General features: G+C 44.3%; 1 protein-coding gene across 2 annotated transcripts in view; it reads right to left on the reverse strand.

Moving 5' to 3' along the window:
* The window catches only part of DAAM (disheveled-associated activator of morphogenesis-like protein), a 140,869-nt gene that overhangs the window by 23,743 nt on the left and 100,386 nt on the right, over positions 1-16,740 (reverse strand). For both annotated transcript variants that reach the window (XM_065444248.2, XM_065444246.2), the window contains exons 2-12: positions 14,425-14,730; positions 11,669-11,758; positions 10,434-10,502; positions 9,159-9,247; positions 7,361-7,496; positions 6,401-6,598; positions 3,411-3,625; positions 2,699-2,765; positions 2,498-2,615; positions 1,240-1,369; positions 812-938 (exon numbers count right to left, since the gene is read on the reverse strand). In XM_065444248.2, the coding sequence (XP_065300320.1) occupies positions 812-938; positions 1,240-1,369; positions 2,498-2,615; positions 2,699-2,765; positions 3,411-3,625; positions 6,401-6,598; positions 7,361-7,496; positions 9,159-9,247; positions 10,434-10,502; positions 11,669-11,758; positions 14,425-14,730 (1,545 nt within the window). The remainder of the gene's footprint in view (positions 1-811; positions 939-1,239; positions 1,370-2,497; positions 2,616-2,698; positions 2,766-3,410; positions 3,626-6,400; positions 6,599-7,360; positions 7,497-9,158; positions 9,248-10,433; positions 10,503-11,668; positions 11,759-14,424; positions 14,731-16,740) is intronic.

The following is a 16,740-nucleotide window of genomic DNA, read 5'->3' on the forward strand; positions in this document are numbered from 1 at the left end:
ACCAGTACAAGGAAATACAGCAAAGCATTTGCCATTGGTATTTCCTGGCAGCCCATTCCACGCGCGAAGACTAAGTTGGCATGGTCGCGTAAAAGCGCTTGAAGCGCATCGCGGGATTAGTGTGGCCGATATGATGTCTTCATATTCGAGCTTTCTACAGCAGCACTTCTCAAATGGGCGAACGTTTATAATCAAACCTGCTCAATTTACTTGGGGCCAACGTGCCACGGACTGTTATACCTTACCATCCCCTAGGTAACTGGCAGTGCGTTTATGTGGAAAAACAGGGGAAGCAGTGCGAAGGAAGCCGTCTTCGCGATATTACAGCAAAATTTTATTTGTAACCTCAGAGGGATTCTATTACCCTCAAGAAACTTTAAAATCTGCAAATTCTCAACCAATTGTGCACGGCAAGTGACTCATTAATGAAATTCTATCTGGATGTAGCTAACCTGTAACTTTGTCACAAGACTTCTGTCTTTATAACATCAATCATAATAATCCTAATAAGGGATTATCCTATGCAATTGAAATTGCACATTAATTTCCATCAATGACAATTATTCTAGGTTTGATATTTCACGTTGCCACACTGATTTGTTTTTTCATTCTTTCGTTCTCGCGACCTGCGGCGGCACGAACTATCTACTCGTTCAGCATAGTACTATGTTGATTGAGCTGGTGCATAGTTATTTCGACGTACTTTGGGGCAAAGTTCCAATATGTCTTGGTTCACAAACTACGCGCTTCATTCTGTAATACCTCTACCCTCAGATAAATAGCAAAAATTAATGATATCCGTGTTCCCCACCTTTTCTTGCGTACTCTGTTCCAACTCTTGTTCCTTCTTCACAATTTGAGTTGCCAGTTCAATGTTCTCCTTCTCAAACTTCTCGGCGTTCTCCTTCGCAATCCTCAACTCCTCCTCAGTGGCAAGCCTAAGAGAGCACGAAGATTCAATTCATGACGACAAAAATGAAAATGCGCGAGTCTCAACTTTTACAAGCACGAAACAAGCACGCAATGACTACCAATTCTGCATCCAGAGTCACGAACTCTGCTGCACACAGAATTCTCAAACATATGTTCATACTTAAGTGCCAACTTAGCAACGCTCAAGGCACAATATAGAATGACGCAGTTGCCTGCATAAAATTAAAAGGCGTCACGCATGGCGTAGATAAGTTAATTTCAAAACTGCGAAAACTACCGGTGCTGTAACACAGTAATAATACTTACTCCTTGAGTATTTTCTTGACGTTGATCTCAATTGGGGCGAGATCGTAGTTCTCTCCATTTTCTCCTTGAACAACGATTTGCTGGACGATTCTGTCGAACAGTATCCAATGTTCCGCAGAACCTCCAATATCTGGTGCGAAATAACACAAGATATACAAATCTGGCACATTTTACTGCAACAACAAATTTGTGAGCCCCACTTCCATTGCAGGTGCAAAGGTAAATGCTGAATACATAGACCATGTCGTGGCGAAAGTTGTACACTTTGAATTCACTAGTGAAACAGCAAAAAAACAAGCATATTACGTCAACACCCAAGCGACTCATGTGGAACGCCAAAAAATACGCAAGGACCTCGGTTTTCTTGAGCGCAGAAGCTATTCGATAAAATACGCTTACAATTCAAAGCACGCTTGATTTGTCGAAAGGTTTAAAGGCACTAAGCGAGTGGCAATATTTATAGCTGGGTCCTGTCTCAAGTTTTCATCTACAAAAAGTAAAGGTCTAAAGCGCAGGAGTGTGAGAAGGATAGTCCTTGTAAGTTTCTGCAAACGCTTACGAAGATATTCCCGGAAATTTTTTACCATAATGCTTATAACGGGGCTCGTAGTGACTCCGAAACTTTCGCCTTTAAGTAGTGATTTTCATTTGCCCATTTCTGATTGTAGTGATAACAGCATGTGTGACAGCGACTGCTTTACCTGGTCTGTGAACCTATGGCATGGGAGTTTATTTTGCACATTACTAATATGCTGCTTCATTAGAGGACCAGATCACATACAGTACCATAAAACATAAAACAATTTTATGGTGATAACACCACAAGCGAAATTAGGTAAACAGTGAAATCTGGTAAAACCCTGCAAGTGGTTTAACACTAACTTTCACTGTACGCATGTGCGAGTTTCAATTATCTCTTGGAAGCATCTAAAGCACACGCAAAATATCAACAAAAAGGCTCTCTAGCCAGTTTATGGAAACGTACTCAACTTTTCTAGTAGTAGTTAAGAAAAGTTAAATTACGTTTTCTTCAGTCAATAAGTCCTGAATAAATGCTCAACTGATGGCCACGACTCACTTTGGTCGAAATGCACAGAATCGTCAATATAGTGATAAACAAGCTGGTGGTCAGCGGATACACTACTGTATATTCGTAGCATACAGGCGCAGCAGACAGATGAAGACAAAGGACAATAACAAGGACCAATGCAAAAGCACCGTGATCAAGATTTTGAAATAGGGCTAGAGTGCTACTTACAGGGTATAAGCAGTGCATGATGAAGTAATGACAGAAAGTGTGGATAGGCAGGTGTCATGCAGAGCTTCTTTTTGATGGCTTCCACCATCGCAGTACAGCTTTTAGTGTCTACATGCGCCTGGAAGATGAGAATAAAGTAGAGTTGTAAGTTGCAAAAAACGTCTTGTGGACAGACGCTAGCGTTACATAATCAACACCCACCATGTCAAATTTTCGTGCAAGTTCCTTTTCATCTTCGATCCTGACCATGTCAAAGATGTCAAGATGCCTGAAAAGATAACATTTGAAAATGTGTTACTCTAATCTTCTACTTTTCCTTTTGTGGTTATTAAGCAGCTTTTGTGGCAAGGTAACTGGTACTATTTTTCTTCTAACAAGTGAAGCTGATTCCTTTCCGTGATTCCAATCGTTTGCTTTCTTTGAAGAGCGATAATCCACTGGCACGTGAACCACGCGACGTCCTTAGACCTTGGTGCAGCGTGCTTCGTCATAGTGGAGCCCTGCCCTGGCTTTGTCACTACGCTTTCTTCCATCTCTCTCTCTCTCTCTCTGCTTCTCGCTCTCTTTTCATTTGCGATGGAGCAATAGTTGCTCGACGGGTCAACGTAACATCCCTACGCGAAGAAATCAGACAACGGAGAGGACGGTGGCATGCACATTGCTGAAATTGCGAAACCTTCTTCACGTCTTTTTTGTTGCTCTTGTAGCTGTTGTCGTTGCTGAAAGCGCTTCACGTTAGCTCCACATGGTCAACCCGGAGAGCGCGCAAACAGCGGCTTCCACGTTAGAGTTTATATTGAACACTACAATAACAATCCTGCTAGCCTAATAATCGGAGCGTCCATCTAACGTCCACCTTTCAGTGCCAGTTATTGGTATACTACTATTCAGTGCCACACTCGAGGCCACTCACCTGTCCAGCGTAGCGTTCTCATGTCCTCTGAGTTTTTCGATGATGGGCTGGATGCCGAGCATGAGGAACTCGTAGCGCAGGTGCAGCCGGAATTCCAAGTGTTCCTGGCCCGGACCGTAATTCAGGATCGCGTTCACGAAAGACATGATGGCCGTCTTGAGATTCACCTCATCCTTGTACACGCCTGTGCTCCGGTCCAGGTCATTGAGCACGGTCTGCGCACAAAACGCAAGACGGATGATCAGAACATTGATTCGCTAATTCATCGAGTGATCACTTAGTGGTCGACAATCTGATGAAATAACGATGTTAATATATAATTCCTAAGCCATTTAATTAGGTTAGCATTCCGAAGCAACGTTTTGGAGGTGCCATGCGCCGGGATTTCGTAAACCTGAAACTTAACTGTGATTACAGACGCGATTGTGCTATCGTCAATGGAACACATCTGTTGTCGGGAATCGAACTGCGACCTCATATTTCGCAGCAGAACATCCTAACTATATTGAGCCACTACAAAGGTGCGAATGTCATTCACTGTTGAAATTTTACGCCATAAGATTTCAAATTAGGCCACTCGGTAACGATTCGAACTGCAACACCCCGCTTACTACAAGGCCTAGCTAGTCACTGTTAAAAGTGGTGGTCTATCGGAATGGAAACTCACTTTGTTCAATATATTCTAGGGCACTGAAAATCCAGGTGGCGGAAGTTTGCGAATTATTTTGGACCTGCTGTCGGTCTTCAGTGCGAACCGAAACCAACGTAAGAAGGACTTTTCTGTTATCAGCCTCCATTTTATTAGGCCGCTGCGTCAAGCAATCGAGCTAACAATGCTGCCAGTTCTAAGTAAATTTCTCTACATTTAGTCATCTTCCTTCTTGTTTGGACACAAATTGAAACATGTCCAAATCTAGGGAAATTTCGCGTTAAGACGTGGAGGAAAGAAAAACTCCAAGGCGCATGAAGCTACTGCTGTTATGCCTTGTTGACTGAAACGTGTAACTGCTGATGGAACGGCGTGTTTGCAGTTCATTCACCGCAAATTGCCAGTGCAATTGCATGCTAAGTACGAGTTCTTATCGTGCTGCATCGCAGTGGATGCATCTCGCAAAGTAAATGTGTGTGTAAGTGCTCTGATCGCTAACCAAGCACTGCTACTGCGCTATTACCGTTCGGATCTCTAGGGGCGCTTCTGATTTTTGTGCACTTTGAATGTAATAATGATCTCTAAGCAGCAATACAAACGTATGCTGGAACATGAAACACAGCAGCACAGGCAAATCTCGGATTAAGTGCACTGATAAAGCGCTGAGCAGGCGACTCTGCTCGTGTGTACTGAAGTTTAGTGAGAACCGGTAACAGGCAGAACAACCTCGGAAACAGTTCCAGTGGTGACGCTTGTGGGCGAGTTTTTGCATAGAGAAAAGAAAAAGAACAACGGGCCTCTTATTTGCGTGCTTCGCGACAAAATGACATGTAAGCACATAAGCGTGTTGTCGCTACATCAGTGCATGACATGCAGGGATCATTTAATGCACATGTTTTACATTGTCCTAGTGAATTGGCACACTGTTTTTACACTCTTACATTCTGTAAAGAAGGTCCGACGGCTATCTTCCATGCAATTATATTAAGGTTTTGTGTCCACCTTGGCAATTTGTTGCTGTTCAATGCTGTTTAGCATGTAGAGCAAAGTATAAATGTGCTGACGTATTTTTCTGTGAATATGAGCTTCAAGCACAAGGCTGCATGACTGCAGCAATATTTTACCACACATATTAAAACGAGCTTAGAAGTAAACTTAAACAATAAAATGGCCAGTCTGCTTGCATAAATCTAGCAATAAATTACGTTTAAGAAATCACAATGCCAAAGTGAACCACACCGCATCTTCCCAGATCTAGAGAACTCTAGATAATTTTAAATAAAATTTAGCGGTAAACTGACTGCCGAAGTTTGCAGCAGTGCGAATTAAAAAGCTAATGCTAGGCAGCCGACCACCACAGCTACCTTTCCACCGCGAATAGCGCCTTGCTCAGAACCGTGTGCGTGAAGCTGTTCTGAAAACTGTATTCACATCATGTAGCTACAAGCAACGCAACAAAGCCGGCAGCATCAAGGGAAGACGACGCTACACGTCTTCGTCTTCTCATCTGTTTTGCACTTCCTGCAGCCATGCATGTGTACAAACCAGTCCCACTGGTTTCGCAGAACGCAGAACGGATCGAACATCTGATTCAGTATACACATTAGTGTAACGCGGCCCAATGGCACCCAATCACGCTGCACACAAGGGCACTGCAGCTCATCAGCCAGGCAGCTCATTCAAGCAGCCAGTTTTTAGTCCCAGTCCATAATCCCGTGCTGTGCAGCTGAAGCAAATAAGCCAACTTTACAGCGTACTCGTCGTGCTCACTGTCTCACCCTACATTTTATGAGACCTTCATCTATCCATGTATTGGTGGTTATAATGGTACAATCAATACTTCCTTCCACTAGGTTGGATAGGTAAAGAAAATCTGGCTTAACTGGAGGTGAATGCTTCCCTGAATGCTCATCAAGAAGACATGCTTGACGTTTATAGATGACGGTTTTAGTAATGCATCATTGAAACTTATCGTAAGCATCGCATTTGCGACGACAGAAAGAAATTCAGGTAATTCCCAGTTTGAAAATCCACACTGTCCTGGCTTTCCTTTTCATATTCTATCAGTTTCAAGGTCTACAATTTGTTTTGAGGCTAGAAGACATCAGTGAGACAGCGAATAAACATTTTCAAGCAATCTTTTTTTTTCATTCTTGAGAGTCACTGTACCGCCCGGGCTGTACTACTGCACTTAAAGAACACTTGCTCATCGCAGAGCTTCTGTCACTTGTCTGGTAAACTAAATTTCAAAAGTCACGTTACTTAAAAGTCACTTGGACTTTTAAAAGGCACTTTGTTCAGTTCCTGCAAGAATCACTAGGACACAGTCATGGTGGCTCACCTGGAATCGCGTACGTTCGTACGCGTGCTTCTGATAGTGCAGCATGGCCTCGAGTACTTTCCGGTGGCCTCCGGGCACGAGGCACATGGCGCCCAGGATCTCAAGGACAGCGATCTTCGTCTTGATGTTCTCCGTGCTCAGGCTTTGCGCTATGGTGTTGATGGCCGTAGGGTGAGCCAGAACGTGGGCCCGGCCATTCTGCAAAACGAAGAGGACAAAGATGGTTGAAGCTGAGTAAATTGCTCGCTTTATTGGCTACGATGAGCGCCACGTCGTTCCATGATGGCAATGGCTCGAACTTGCTATATCTTTTGTTTCTTCATTAAGCAACTGCGAAGCTGTCGAAAGCACGTACAAAATAACAAACAGCGCATTTGCATTCAGTGTCAACAAATGAATAGTATTCATCTGCTCTGATTCCGTTGTATTTGCATCTATTTTTTATCTCTCTGTCACTCCAACAGTTCTAGTGTCCGGCACTATGAGTGTGTACAGATATATCACAAGAAAAGGGAAAGAAAATAGCCAAAAGCGAATAAGTGAAAGGTAATTTTACCTGCAACATAACTGTGCAGGAACACGAGTCGGCCAACCTTCGTCAATCTACCAAAGTCTTGTCGCTTCATTCCATCGATATAAACAATGAATCATCGTTTTTATGCTACCCGCAGATAGAGATTACGCTATTTAACGTCAACGTGCTTTAGCATTCTATTGTATTGCGGCAAATCTACATCAAACACAATGACAGCGTGTTTAATTTTTATGATCTACAAATGCTAATTGTCAAAATTTAAAACATTAAAGATGCATTTCATTGCCATATATTTAGGGCATTGTTGAGTTCTGAAGTACAACGTTAATGTCCGCTCATAAGCTGCAATGTAATTAGAAGACTGCATAAGGAAAATTCTTGCTGCACTACTCCACCTTAGGCCCTGTAGAGTGCTCCGCTCTTACCGAGTTGTTCATCAGTGCCTTCACGCATCCGATGAGGGAAGTGTGGATGGGACTCTGAGCCGTGTTGTAGTCCATGCCGACCAGGAAATTTAATAGGCAGATAAGGCCATCCTGGTCCAGAAAGCGCGTCACGAAGCTGCAAGGACAAACGACTGAGTTAAGGAAAACCACGAATACCGCAGCACCTTATGGTGTTAAGGGATGTCATTCATGCATATCTCGTGTGCTACTAATCACATATTTGGGGCGAGATGCAGCATAACAGTCCACGAGTGACTAGGGTATAATTTATTAACAGCGGGACGAACAGGAACATACACAATGCTGATAAAGAAAAGTGTCCTTGTCAAAACGATGACATCAGGATGAGCATAATCTTGTTCGGGCACAGTTCATCACTAAATTTATATCTTACTGTGATCCTTTTATCTCGTTACTTGAAGAGCATGAAGCGATATTGTGTATGCTGTGCCGCCTTGTGCTTCCACGGCAATGCTAAGAGAGAAAGTTATTCCAGTACATTAGTGCACTTTAATTTTGATGGTGAACTGAAGTATTGGTTGCAATTCAGTGTTGGCCCTTTGCCCATTTATTTCTTTTCTCCTGGCGTTGTAGCGATGTGATGATGGCAATAACGCTTATGACTTGGATGAATGAAAGCGAAATAATATTGTGTCGAAAAAATTCGCTAGAACCCATTTCACGATGAATGGCGGCGTCCCTGCGATTAGCAGTAAATTAATGTAGCACAGCGCTTCACTTTTCCCCGATTAGCAGGAATTGGTTGGGTGGATGAATGTACGCATTTTTCAATTCGAAGCAAACAAAACAGCACAGGAACACGAACACGAACACGAAGTGGACGCTGGCGGCTTTGTACAAACTAATTTTGGATGTTGAAAAACAAATTTATTTAATCTAATTATTGCAAACCATCTGTTGCATTTCTTTCTCACGCCGCGTCGTATCCATAGTCCTAAGAGCACCTTCGAGTAAATGTGCGTTGACCAACAGTTTAAGAAGCAAATTCAGTTTATTGGGTCAATACGTCGGCACGTGTGATTGATTGATTGATTGATTGATTGATTGATTGATTGATTGATTGATTGATTGATTGATTGATTGATTGATTGATTGATTGATTGATTGATTGATTGATTGATATTAACGTCCCAAAACACCCCTGTGGCTATAAGTAAGGCCACAGTGGAGAACTATTAATTTGACAACCTGACTGGGTTTAACGTGCACCGCAACGTGAATACACGGACGTTCTTGTAAAACGCCTAATTGGAACACGACCTCGTGTTCAGCCATTCAACACAACTGGTATGGAACAACCGCAGCTGTTGTGATTAACCAATTGGTTGCACAGTGCCTAACGCGTAACCTTCGTGCAATAAATCTGGTTGAGAGTCGGCATCCATTTGTACTCTTCTGTGTTGTGCCATGTTTTCCGAGCTTGTGCATCGTGCCGATAAGAATGTTGCAACAGCGACGTTTTTCTATGATGCACGCGCCTTCAACGACTAACTTGAATTTTGTGGTGGCTAGTTTTCTATAGATACAAACAATATTTATGAACACAGCTTCCCAGAAGCAGTGCAAGTCGTCAACTTCTTGAGCTCTGCCAGTGCTAATATACTGCCGCAGAAAAGCATCTCTGTGTTTGTAGTGCCACCACCGCAAAATTTCTGCAGTCTAGTACGAAGAATTCTGCGCACATGTAGAGTAACATCTGAAATGATGTATCACCCAGATGGACAAGTATTTCTTGTGCACTTTTCTACAGCCTTACCTGTTTGGTTGTGTACGGAGTGCAGTTTTGAGGTTATCTAGCAGTTTGGCACGGGTGTTGACTTCCTCCTCTTCTCGAGGAAACAGCAGCTGCAATAATAAAAGAAATGTCCAGATAATGATCACGCACTTTGTACGAAAGAAAAGTTGCAGTATTAACGAGCCCAAGAAGAAACAATGTGCCTACAATGTTGAGTTCATTTATAATGTTGATGACGGAGCATTATATCAGAGCGTTAAGCTTCTCAAAGCTTAAACATTACGCAGTGACAGTTGGTTCCAAGATGTACTTCAGGCACATATGTAGCTAAGAAAATCAATTTGTGCGCCAAATGCACAGTGACGCAAGATCAAAATTCTCACAGAACGATCTTTTTTTCAGGCACAAGAATTGTAGGAGGTTGAACGGTGTGGCAACACCCCGTTAACGTTTCCTCTAGATAACTTTAGCTAAGACACAGAAACGTTCAGGCCAGCAATGATAACCTTTCACTGTATGTAACCCAGCCTTACAATTTGATGATTTTGCTTAACTTCCTTTAAATATATTTTCATTCGTGTAAGGACACAACTTGACGAAGAGGATATGGTGTAATTAGAAGAATGTGAACTGGTTTACTCTATCTCACATCGTTCAAGCACAGCCGAACGACCTGTTCGCATACAATCTAGGATCTATAGTGTCGACCCAGTCCTGTTCGTCTCGGTTTTTGTCCCAAACCACAAAACAGTGGTAAAAAATAGTTCCCACTTTCTCTAGTGAACTTCACAATAGAGCCATCACAAAACGCGGTAATTTGTTTCAGAATGTTGGCGAGGTCTGCCACAGCAAGGTTGTTTGATTATCTTTGAGAATAAACTGTACAATATTCATACACACTTAAGCCCTAATAAATAGAAAATTGCCAACTGCATACTGGAGCCAAAATATATTAATTGATTGTCGTTTAGCACTAAACTTGCAGAAGATAGAAAAAAAAGGCACTGCTCCATATTTCCTTTAAGTAATGTGAATGACAGGCAATTTACTTTTTCTTTGCTGACTCTTTCGCAAACAAAACTATTCAATTTCTTCTGCGCATGTTACATTCTTGCGCCCTTGTTAACACTTGTTGCATATTATCAACTTCAGTCATCAAAAGTTTAGCAAATAGTTGAAAACAGCGCAGCAGCGTCAGGCCTGACAGCTTCTAGCTCTGGTTCATTTCTCTTGTCAGGTAATGACTTGCCAGGTAAGGACTGAAACAAGACAAGGAATTGCGTGTTCGATGCTTACCATGGACATAGCGTTCACTCGTTCAATGTAGTAATCCGGAAAATGGGATGATGTTGTGTCGTGCTGTTCCTGCAAGATGGAATTGAAAGAAAATATATAATGTGCGCATGTAGAAAGGATGAAATCTTTTCTTTTTCTCCCGAGGTAATTCAGACTACAAACAACGGCCTTCTTAGCGAGCTGGCCAAGCCTGGTAATACAGCTTTAAAAGACGTGAATATATTCACAAGTCCACAGTGCCAGAAAAAAGAAAGAAGAGGAAATTACCTGGACTTTGATCAGTTGGCTACTTTCACAAAGGCGAGAGAATGAAGCAAGTAAAGAGCGAAAGAAAAGGCACAATAGTTTACACAAGCGATGCGCATTCCTGAAGGCAGTGCGTTTTTATTGTCTGGCACTTAAGTATTCTACAATCACAAGGATCAATTATCACCGCCACCGCCAAACACTTTTGCGGCTACCGAAGGATTAAGGCATTTCCCAGCATTCAGTGATTAACCCTGTCTTGGATCGCTGGAATCCATATTACGCCAGGAGTTTCTCAATCTCATAACACTACGTCGTCATCTGCCGTACGCGACTGCGCTTTCGTTCCCTCGTCACCCATTGTGTTACACTAATACAGAACAGGAACTACGCATACAGTAATAAGCAACCTGCTGTACGCAATACAGTACATGCCCAACTACTTTTATTTATTTTATTATTCACTAGTACATCAACTTGGCAAGATAAAATCTTGGGCCAGGGGCAGGCCATCCTAAATATGCTTGCAGCGTGATGTGCTACTTATTCCATAAGTGTGCCGTAAATTGCTCTAACCGATAAAATCAGAAAATTTTAACATAAATGTGTTTTGGATATGAGGTAGAAGCTACAGCGTTTCCATGTGGTAGGATTGCGCGGCAAAGGTGCTTCCGTACTATTAATTCTCATTGCACAGTCCTATGTGAGTGGTATTTCTGCGAATAAAATCAAACGGAAATCAGTGATGTACGTGTTTATTGCCCTTTGTGTCTTTCTACATTTAACGTTGCGCTGGAAGCAAACTTAAAATATCCGCTACATTAATTTGCTTTCTGACCACTACCGCCGTTTTGCTGTATCTTGGCGTTACATCAACAAATTGATATCACCGGCTAAACAACCTGCGCTGGATCGGCTGAGACGCTTCTTTATGTTTCGAGACGACAAGCCGTTGAACGACAGCGAATGATATGAGACACGATTCTTACCGTTTTCTTGCTGAGATACAGCTGCCACTTCTTCTCCGAAGGCAAGTTGAACATGACCTCTTTCTTGGCGGCCGTAAGGTCAAGTTCATCCTGTAACAAAGAAAACGGGCTATCTTACAACACATCGGTACATCTTAGCGTCGACCGATCTCTGACTGCTCACACATCATTGAACATTTTACAACAGTGTTCGTTCACAGTAAGCTACCGATACCTGACAACTGAGAGGAATGAATAAGTGCTGTCCAAATCCACTTCAATGTGACGGCTCTCTCTCGGCCGCAGAAATGGAGCTCAAAGTTCATGCTTGTGATATTTGCAAGCACCGGACGCATTAGCGAAGACGGGAGCATTTCATAGAAAACATTTGTGGACCTCACTTGTAGTGATGTCAGGTTCGAGATACTCTTTGAAAACCTTTTCCACTGAGCTCTATGGGCGTCGCCATGATGTACGCTGGACTGTTGTGCAACCGAGTTGAAACCGCGTTGCTCCTACTCAAAAAAAGAAAAAAAAACACTGCACCAGCAGAAGCACGTTCCCCTTTTCTTTCTTACTTTCTTTTTGTCGACGCACATAGTAGACAAATTATGTCTTGGCATTACTGACACTCTCACATTTCTGAATATAGTTGTTTTTTCTCGATATCAGATATTTACTGCAATATATTAGGAGATCTGCAGAAATCATTGGGCCAGATGGGATTACTTGGTCCGCTCTTGGGTATTTCGACTGTGTGCGAAGTCATGTAACTCAGGAGTTACGACCCCAGCACTTCATGCTACTACGCCAGACGTGTCGCATTGCGCGGCACGACGAGATGTTATGACATTACATTTAATGAAAGCAGTTTAACTATATACTTCGCGTATTTTCTAAAGATCAGACAAAATTAGGTGCTATAGGAGGGGTCCAAGTCCGCACCCATACGATGGCTCCATCTCACTTGCAGAAACAGATCTCGATGACCATAGTTTTGCTGGCTGCATGTGCCGGAAATCATTGGGGAGCCGGAAACACTTCAACTGGCGCTTACTGATGAAACAGCGCAAGCTTTATGCTGTGCAGGTATCACCGATGCACAATCTTCACTCCAGGGACACACTCTTTAAACACAAATATTGCCTAAAACAGTTAGTCTCAGTCTTAGAACGTCCTGTCAAGCGTTTACCGGCTACGAGACCCGTGAGAAAGATTGTGTTTATGTGCTTGGCGTCCGTAATCCGACTACGCTCTGGCAACCGTTGCATCCCATAATGAATGTAGACCTATCGCATATTGCCCACAGTGGATTCCCGCCGCCATGGTGAAGGATGGACGTGCTGGCGATCGCCGGACTTGCGTATAAAGTTACGGACCACGTGCCCTCTACTGCAAGTCTGATTCAGTTTGCTGGGCTGCTGTGGCATACAGATAGCGTGTTCGCCGCATACGATGGTCTTCCGAACGAAGACTTAATTCCTCACAATGGGATAAGTGAAATTTCTTGGCATTCTCCTGCATTGCACCACGATTATGCAATCGACTACTACAAAGCGAAAGCGGCAACGGGGACAGGCCTGGATGGCAGGGGCTGCAGTTTCTTTGTCCAGTCTTACAACACTATGGATTCCGCTAGACCAAGCTACAGGAAAAAGAGGGATGCAGACAAAGAAGTGTTGTACGCTGCTACATCTTGTGTAGTGGCAATCCCACTTAGTCGACCTGTATCATAGCCGATGTGGCCTCGCAAACGTCAGAGTATTCGGCCACACAGTCGGGGTCAGTTTGTCGCAGTCAGCGTTGACCGGTATATGCTTGGCTCAAGCAAACTTCTCCGCTGTGGCCTAACACAGCTTTAGGCGAGTGACGTAGATCAGCAAGACCATGGTGTAGCTCACAAGTGTGCAAAACGGATAACTACCCACGTGTGCACTGCACCGATTTCTCTAAATATGGTGTTTGACTGGAGCATTAACTCTGCTTTCAACTTATGTTTATTGTTACCATTAGCGTGAAATACTGACGAACGGTCGGCAAGGTGACGACGCTGCCAAGTTCCCAAGTGAAGTCGTTGCATTAAATGCCGCATTACATTTTGCGCACTTATGTGTGCGTCAGTACTACCGGAACTGCACATGCAGACATTGATTACACAGCGGCACGCAGCTGTGTTGGCATGTCGAATATCAACGACGTAACTCTGGAGAAACCTGCAACTGGAGCCCGCCCACGTCCATCCCTCGCAATGGCGATCGAAAACCAGCCTCGCCTCAATGCCGCACAGGGGTTTCCGCTTTATGCAAGTTCCCTGTACAAAAGGGGAACTCCAGTTCGACTGTTCAGTGGCAACGGAAATGACGGTAATACGTAGATTTCTCAACCACTATGCTTCTTGCTTGGGACGTTCTTGTAGAGCTGTTTATTTCGCTTTATCTTTCTGAATTTCGAAAAACTTATCACTGCATTATCACTGCGATTTCTTCCACCTGTGACGGAATATTTTGTTGAAAACGATCAATTCGAAAAGTCCGTCACAATGCTGCTTCCAGCCATAATGGCGTAAGGTCCAAGTCTTCCCTCCGCATCTCGAGATATTCCCACGCTGACCGAACCGCCGTACTTGCAACTCTCGCAGACCTCTAGCGACAGATCTCCCCGCTACCAATTTTTTTAGGAAGCTCTACGCAAACAACCATGTAATCCCGAGATCCGCGACGACGCTTTGAAACAGCGCCGGCAATCTCGGAAGCCACGCTGCGCGGGCGTTCACGTACCACCAGCTCGGCGAACTTGGCGTTGAGCTCGGCCTCGTCCGGCATCGGGTGCGTCGGGGTGAGCAGCGGCGGCGGGGGCAGGGTGACGACGCCGTTCTCGACCACGTGATAGGTGATCTCCGGAGGCTCGTCGGGCCCCGATGAGAAGCAGGAGCACAGGCTCGCCGCCACGCCACCACCGCCATTGGCCTTTCCTCCTCCCGCGCCTCCTACTCCCCCGACTGCACTCGCCCGATTGCTGGCGACCCCCCGCCGGCGTCGAGCGGGCATGGCCGGCAGTCCTCCGGGAAGCGAGAGCACTAGTTGCTGCAAGAGAGAAAGAAGAAAGAAAGAAAGAAAGGTGAGAAAAACGATGCTCATTTGCTTGTCTGCAGGCCGGAAGAACAAAGCTGATACTCGCAATCACTCGCCGATATTTTAGCAGGCTGTGTACACATACTCCCTCGCCACTCGTACTCCCCGACACTCACACGCGTACGTAGAGTCACTCCATCTGTGGTGGGACTCTGCGTAAGTACGAAGTGTAACTCTGGGTAACTACTACATGCCCGTTCACACTTACTGGTACTTACTTACGCTGCGCTAGTACTTGAGTCCGCTAACCCATTCACGGGCAATCACCCGCACACAAACTCACGCTCGGTCGCGCTCACCGATAGCCATCTATGTTCATACTCACGTACACAAAATCACCCTTAGTTGACTTTCCGTTGATACTCAAGGTACCAAGCACTCACTCCCGTTAACGCTCACGTCCGCTCACACCTTTTGTCACTCTATCTCGGGCTTGTGGAATGAGTATGGAGTGAGTGTAGGCCAGTGCACCCTAGAGGAAGCATGCCGGCCTATCGATTGTTCGTATTAAACGAGCGGTAACACGAAGGTCTATAGACTTCACATAATCATCAACGCGCGAACAAGGGATTCCTTTAGCGTGGAGCCAACGCTTCGACGAGGGGACAGTACGCAGTGCCGGAACGGACACTGACGAGAAAGAACAAATTAGTTTACGCTGTTTAAGTATTCGTTCGCAATTATTTTCCTTAATTTCTCAGTAAGTGATTCATTATTAGAAGAGAAAATGAAAGCCAAATGTTCATTTTTGTTTTTCAGTCATCCGACCGAAACCCCAGCACAAGTCCGTCCTAGTGACGTCATAGATTTCGAATGGCTAAGTAAATCTCGAAAGTTGCAGAGTTCCGCATTTGGCGCTTTTAAAACAAAGCGTAGGTAATATTTACTTATGAATAACTAATTGGGCCCGAGCAGATAGCCGTCAAAATTTATGACGTCACGGTGAGACGGTGCGGAAACTACACGGCAACGTCGCCACCTGTCTTTCACTTTTGCGCCTTTTCTTGCAAAACTAAGCGTGTGCTCACGATAAGCGTGGCTTTCTTGGTATATAATGGGCGGGGATATATTAATAACGCAGCTCATATTATTTTTCGCTTTAGTGTCCCAAGTTTCTACCGGTCGCTACAAGTGGCCTGCAAGTCGATTAAAAATTATGCTTTCTTGTAGAATGCCCATTACCCATTCATCATGTTTGACTGAGGTTCACGGTGGTACTGACTTGCATGCAAAAAAGCTCTCCAATTCCAATATGGAAATCCCCGTGATCATTCCAGCGTTATGCAAGAAATTGCTCAGCACGCTAAGACATGCGTACTCGAGTCAACGCATCCGCACGTTGCGAGCGACGAGGTGTACAATGCAGCCCGATAAAAAACCGTGCGAATTCTTCACGTGATCACAGGGCGCTGAGGTCCAAACCTGCTTTTTAGGTTAAGAAGTTATCGTACGTCATCCCTGACGATGTAAGAAGTCGAACGCAAAGAAAGCGATGGCGAGTTTTGCAGTGAACCATGGTTCAAGGATGCGACGTTTCGCATAGGAGTAACACAATCATTCAAGATTTGCCGTTTGCGCCACGGCTCGGAAAAATAGTCGAAGCGTTTCGGTGCAACGATTATTTCTCATTCGTATTTTGTGTTTTCTGGTATTCCGACTGCCACAGTACAGTGCTGTAACGTACTGCTTCACGAAACAAACCTTCCGGTCAGCAGACATTAGGCTAGCTGCACTTCTTGCGTCGTTCATTTCCGGGGGTTGCATTCAAGCATCACTTATAACCATGGCTTAACGGTGCGTCTTGTGCTTTTCTAGCCGACCGTGGTCAGTCACTGTAAGTAAACGTGCCATGTCCCAGTTAAATGCTAGTCTACATGCCCTCGGCTATTTTGCAACCCTAAGAGTAGTCAGCCCGTATTAAAGATCAATATGTGGTCTGCACTTTACGAAACCGATGTCCAT

This window comes from Dermacentor albipictus, chromosome 10 (genome assembly GCF_038994185.2).
Source record: "Dermacentor albipictus isolate Rhodes 1998 colony chromosome 10, USDA_Dalb.pri_finalv2, whole genome shotgun sequence".
Lineage (NCBI taxonomy): Eukaryota > Metazoa > Arthropoda > Arachnida > Ixodida > Ixodidae > Dermacentor > Dermacentor albipictus.